Source organism: Rutilus rutilus (assembly GCF_951802725.1).
Source record: "Rutilus rutilus genome assembly, chromosome: 22".
Classification (NCBI taxonomy): Eukaryota; Metazoa; Chordata; class Actinopteri; order Cypriniformes; family Leuciscidae; genus Rutilus; species Rutilus rutilus.
The window spans coordinates 25,739,559-25,745,558 of NC_140227.1; the positions used below are offsets into that span (position 1 = coordinate 25,739,559).

The 6,000-nt window shown below is 33.3% G+C and overlaps 1 protein-coding gene across 2 annotated transcripts in view; it reads right to left on the minus strand.

The window, feature by feature from the left end:
- atp13a3 (ATPase 13A3) overlaps positions 1-6,000 on the minus strand; it is a 46,334-nt gene that overhangs the window by 13,681 nt on the left and 26,653 nt on the right. For both annotated transcript variants that reach the window (XM_084395229.1, XM_084395228.1), the window contains exons 10-21: positions 5,569-5,641; positions 5,198-5,329; positions 4,064-4,246; positions 3,774-3,931; positions 3,414-3,602; positions 2,439-2,500; positions 2,179-2,329; positions 1,947-2,063; positions 963-989; positions 718-871; positions 499-619; positions 242-366 (exon numbers count right to left, since the gene is read on the minus strand). In XM_084395229.1, coding sequence (XP_084251355.1) covers positions 242-366; positions 499-619; positions 718-871; positions 963-989; positions 1,947-2,063; positions 2,179-2,329; positions 2,439-2,500; positions 3,414-3,602; positions 3,774-3,931; positions 4,064-4,246; positions 5,198-5,329; positions 5,569-5,641 — 1,492 coding nt within the window. The remainder of the gene's footprint in view (positions 1-241; positions 367-498; positions 620-717; positions 872-962; positions 990-1,946; positions 2,064-2,178; positions 2,330-2,438; positions 2,501-3,413; positions 3,603-3,773; positions 3,932-4,063; positions 4,247-5,197; positions 5,330-5,568; positions 5,642-6,000) is intronic.

Here is a 6,000-nt window from a genome sequence, read left to right on the forward strand (position 1 = left end):
ACAATTATTTTAAAAAGTAATAATATTCACTGTATTTTTGATCAAATAAATTCAGCCTTGGCGAGCATTAGAGACTTTTCAAAAATCTCACTGAGTCCAAACTTATGAACTGTATTCTATAAAATGTATGTGAATAACCATGTTTACAATGACCTTTTGAAAATAATATTCAGGAACTGTATAAAACTCCCAGTTTTTCCTGAAATTACACAGTTGCAAGCCAGGAAAAAGTCTTGTTTACCTGTGACCATAACGGTGCGTATGTTGGCACGTCGTAGATCTTCCAGAACCCCTGGAGTTTCTGTTTTCAGCTTGTTCTGCATGATAATCAAACCCAGAAAATCCATATTTTTCTCAATTTGATCCCTGTAGAAGAGAAACCAAACACAACTTGGCATTAAACGCATAGTGGCACAACATGATAAAAGTCACAGCATAACACTGCAAATCATTTTATAAAAGACCTAAGTAAAGAGTTTAATGAAGTTTAAACTTTACCTGTTAATGTTCTGCACTTTGTGAAATGTAAGTTTGGATTCTAGTCGTCTGTGTGCCAGCGCGATGACCCGAAAACCCTGTTTGGTGTAGTCCTCCAGAACCTCTCCAAAATCCTCTGGTACTGTGGTGCATAAAAAAAAAATAATAATAAAAAAAAAATTCCAATTTTGATTTGAAATTCAGAAAAAGGTGATAATAATGGTCGGAACTTCCACTCACCTGATTCTTTCTTACACAGGCTTGCCACAACCTCCGGCGCTCCTTTCAGATACGCATCCATGCGTCTCTCTCCAATCTGACGAACGACCACGCTCATTCTTTGCAGGGCGGAGGAGAAGGAGAACTGCCGCACAATACCGATCATATAGGACGCCTGCACGAGACACGACAGAAAGCATGTACACAACCCATATTCGTTCATAATGAAATTCATAAATTCATACAATAATGGCCTTTGTACATACCGAGAGCTCATAGAGTTCTGACAGTTCCTGAAAGGAAACCACAAGAGATCAATGTTTTAAATACACTGATATTTTTAAACAAATACTTTAGATTATTATAAGCAGAGAAATGCTCACCAAACATGTGTAAAACATTTATTATATCTAGCTTCATGGGCAGAATATGTACATTACCATTCAAAAACTTGAGGTCAGAAAGATTATATATATATATATATATATATATATATATATATATATATATATATATATATATATATATATATATATATATATATATATATATATATATATATATATATATATATATATATATATATATATATATATATATATATATATATATATATATATATATATATATATAATCTTTCTGAAAAAAAAAAACATAACATACATTTTTTATATATATATATATATATATATATATATATATATATGTATGTTATGGTTTTTTTTTTTTTCAGCAAGGACGTAATATATTGATCAAACGTGTCAGAGCTTTTCTAAATTACGTTTTTACCGTTTGAATTTTTCTGGTTTAAATCAATTTAAATAATCAAAAAGAATGTCTAATTAATTTAATTCTTAAAAACAACAATAAATTAAACTTTTTTTAAATTAATTTCTATTACGTGTTTTTTTTTCTCCAAAAATATGTTGTGTTAAAAGTCTTTACATTTTTCTGGCAATCAAATGAAGAGCTTTAGTTAAATTTAAAACATGGAAGAACAATCGTGATCGGTTCTATTCTACAAGATTAATCGTAATAATACAAACACTAATAATTCTAAATTATTATTAACTATATTTTTTTGAGACGTAGCTAAATTCTACTATACAATAGTAATATATTTCTGTCACAATTTCTTGACATTAAACCGAACTTTTATTTTGACGGGTTGCTGTGAAGACCCTTGAGTAATGACAGCCAAAAATTCAGCTTTGCCATCACAGGAATAAATGAGATTTTTAAATGCTCACCATGTCCTGTTCAGGTGATATAACTGGTGGCGGCAAAAGCTGATTCGGCGGTTTTACATAAGTGAGTTCAATGCGGTCGTGTTGAGCCGTCTCCTCCTCGGTGGCTTCCACCAAGATCTGAAGACCATAGATAGACAGAGTGACACCCAAAGAAATTAAAAACAAGTACAACTTGTTTCAAAACTTGAATGAGGACATAACAATCTGTTCTCCTGTAACAGCAGACACTGACCCAGCCTGTGGCCTCGAACATCTTGAGGTCGAGTGGATCTCCAGAGAGCTGGCCCTCAATCTTAGTGAGGGAGTGACAGGTGGCCATGCAGGAGACAAACTTGGTTGTTACTAAACTCTTATCATCAGCTTTTTCTTCTGAATGGTGGAATCTAGGGAAGTTTAGGGAAGAATTTGGTCAAAAAAAAAAGACAATTAAAGGTCCCCCATGTTAATTTAAAAAACAAATGCGAATGTTCTGGTTTATCTAGTAGTGTATACCTGCCATCTTCTGTTCGTTGAATTCCCCACATGTCCAGACCATCTTCTGTGAGAGTGCCTGTCTGAAATTATACAGAATAATACAATATTTAAAATGTCTAAATGTATTATTATTATGATCATCATCATTATTGTATTGATATTATTGATATCAATAGCACTAATACATAAATAGTTTAAATGGTAACACTTTACAATTTTTAACATTAGTTAACTACATTAGTTAATGTACTGCAAACAAACATGACCAATGAACAGCTGTTTTAATTAATTAACGTTAACAAAGATGCATTGCTCATTGTTAGTTAGTAATTTATTAACTAATGTTAACAAATGAGACCTTATTGCAAATTGCAATTACCAGTAGTAGTTGTAATAATAATAATATAAAAAGTAAGAGTTTATTAAACAATTTTTTTGTTATTAATAGTAAACTTTAATGAAATTATTAAATAAATATTAAATTATTAGATAACTATTAAGAATAATAATAATTTATACAATAAATAATTAAACAGAGTATTTTTACTCATTATGTCCACAACTTGTAATAATTACTTTAACGAACTCACTGTTTCTTCCTTAAATGAATACATGATTAGCTAACTGCATGATTTGTATTATCTTAGAACAGTACATTTTTGAAATATGGACATAACTTTGACAGTCACCTCTGATAACAGATCACTCTGTAATATAGAAACATGCAGTTTCTGTAAAGCTGCTTTGAAACTGTATGTATTGTAAAAACAACCTGTGAATTTAGTAACACAGTTTATTATTAGGCACTGAGGTGCCAAAATGTCACCCCAATTTACTTGAATTAACCCTAGTTTTACAAAAATAACCAGATTAAATGGTAATGAGTGTGTTAAAGAAGAGTTGTTTTTAAAAAATCATCCAGAATATCTGACTTTTATTTAATTTTTGACTATTTCAGGTTTCACCAAACACAAAAAGGTTTCCCACATTTACCTTGTCAAAGCACACCAGGTTCAGCTGCCCACAGATGTTAATTCTTTGAGGGCTGATGGAGAATATCCCCACTTTCTTGAGACGCCGCTGAGCATAGACGATGCCCGCTGTCATGGCTGCCGGCAGCGCAGGCGGCACCGTGATGGTAATAATGTCCAGAGACTTGACTATGATTTCCTTTACTGGTTCCTGCAGAGTACACATCATAATAAAATGTTTCTAGCATTTACATCATTTAAAACTCTGCTCAAAGCTGCATCCTATTTACACAAAATCTGTTATATATCCTACAACTAAGAGGGACAGACATCACAACAATGTGACGCTGCTCTTTTTAAGACAGTAAAGACGGATAAAAACCTGATTTATGATTTTCATGACTAAAGAATAGACAAAGACGATGCTGGCAACAGCCACCAGGCACAGCAGGAACAGGTAGGCGTCCCGGTACAGCTTAAAGTCTGTGGGTTTGGGGTACAGGATAGACCGGATGAGCTGCCCTTTAGCAGTGCTGAAACCTAGAAGAGAAAAAGAAAATATCAAGAAACTACATTTTGAGCATCAGATTTATGCTGTCAACTAAGGTACCAAATTGCAAGGCAGCATCAGATATATCCCAATGCTACATTGCAGTAATTCTGGCTTCTTACCTGTCCGCACTACCACAGCTTTAACCATTTCTCCCGTGTAGTAGCGGGTCTGTATGACGTTCGTGCCGCAGAAGAGCGTATGTCTCTTGTGTTCCTCCGTGCCGTAGATCGTGTCACCATCCCCACCCTTCTTGTCCAGCTGAGGGTTCGGAAGATCCGTCTTGGTGACCGGAACACTCTCACCTGAGAGGAGAACATGGAAATAAACATACTTTGGTCACACTTTATTTTAAGGCATCATTGTTCCAGTGTTATTATATATTTAAGTACTTGAGTAATATTAATTAACATGTACTTACTATAGGGTTAGAATTAGGGTTAGTTGCATGTAATTATGCATAATTTAATGTTATTACTATGGTAAGTACATGTAACAATGACACTAAAATAGTTTTACCCATACTTTATTTTACTCACATAATAAACAGTATGATCAATTAAGAAATAACTGTTACAAATGACAATATTAGCTATTAATAATAAACAGAAGATAAAATGAAATCTGTAACACTATTTAAAGTTAATTAGCATGATGCTCATGATATTTATTATCACAAAATCCAAACAAATTTCAGAAAAGACAACTTTTACTGAAAATTATTAACAGTAAAATCTTAAATCACAATAACATTATTATTATTTTAATTCAAACATTTATTAACAATTTAATAAAACTTCAATAAGGTTAGATTTGTTAACATTAGATACCCATTTTAATTAACATGAACTAACAATTAGAGCATTAATTCATCTTAGTTAATGTCATTTCAACAATTACGAAACATTTTAAAATCAAAAGATATATCTGTTAATATTATTTAATGGATCATAGCTATCATGAACTAACAATGAACAGTTGTAAATGTATTAACTTACAATAACAGAGAATAATAAATACAACGACAAATGTATTGCTCATTGTTAATTAATGCATTAACTAAAGTTATCTAATGGAAACTTATTGTAAAGTGTTACCATATTATTAAATATACAGATGTTTAATAGCGTCTCCAATGTAAACTTCAGTAGCAAATTTGGTTTATAGTTAGTTTATATACATAAAATATAAGCTATATTGCCCCACATATATTGGGCTCGGTTGTTATGACATCACATTTGGATGCAGCCAATCACCTGTGAGCATGCTCTCATTAACAATGCAGGTTCCACAGATGAGCACGGCGTCACAGGGCATGATGATCCCGTTGCTGGGGATGACGATGACATCACCAGGGACCAAGTCTGTGGACAGGGCTTCCTCCGTTTCTGTAGAGCAAAAAGAGAAGGCAAAGAGAGGGAGGGAGGGAGGGTGGGGAAGAGCGAGCAGTGAAATAAAACCAGTCTGTCTCAGCAGATCACTTATTACCCATGCTTCCTTGCACAGTGCTGAGTCATCGTGACTTTGGCCACTACATCAGACTCCCTGAAGCAGGTAACCCAGGCCTGCAGCAGTGTACATCATTACAAATATACTGAAAAAGCATTTTCTTCTCTCTGAGCCGTACCGTTTTCGCCCCTGTAGACCGTAACTCGAACAGTACTGTGTGTTGCCACCATGTCGTGTAGCATTACATATTGCTGTAAAACAAAAGAAAATGTTCCTGTGAAGAACAAATAAACATTTGCGCGTGCAGGCAGCACAGTAAATCTAATAGGCACACATTAACTGTTAGCATATCTCAGTTACGCAATCAGAAAATTAGCATCAACTCTAACCTTGGATACGCCCTATGACTAACAGCTAAGCTTGATATCTCTAAAATCCAACTTCATACTCGTATATTAGAGTAATCAAATTGTTACGTTAATGTTACATTACAATAAATGCCTATAGTTTTAATATGCATGATTCGTCAGTGCTTGTTATTCTACAAAAACAAATCTTAAAAATGTAAAAGCTTTGTAAAATAAAAGGACAAATTTGTATTTGTTTGTTT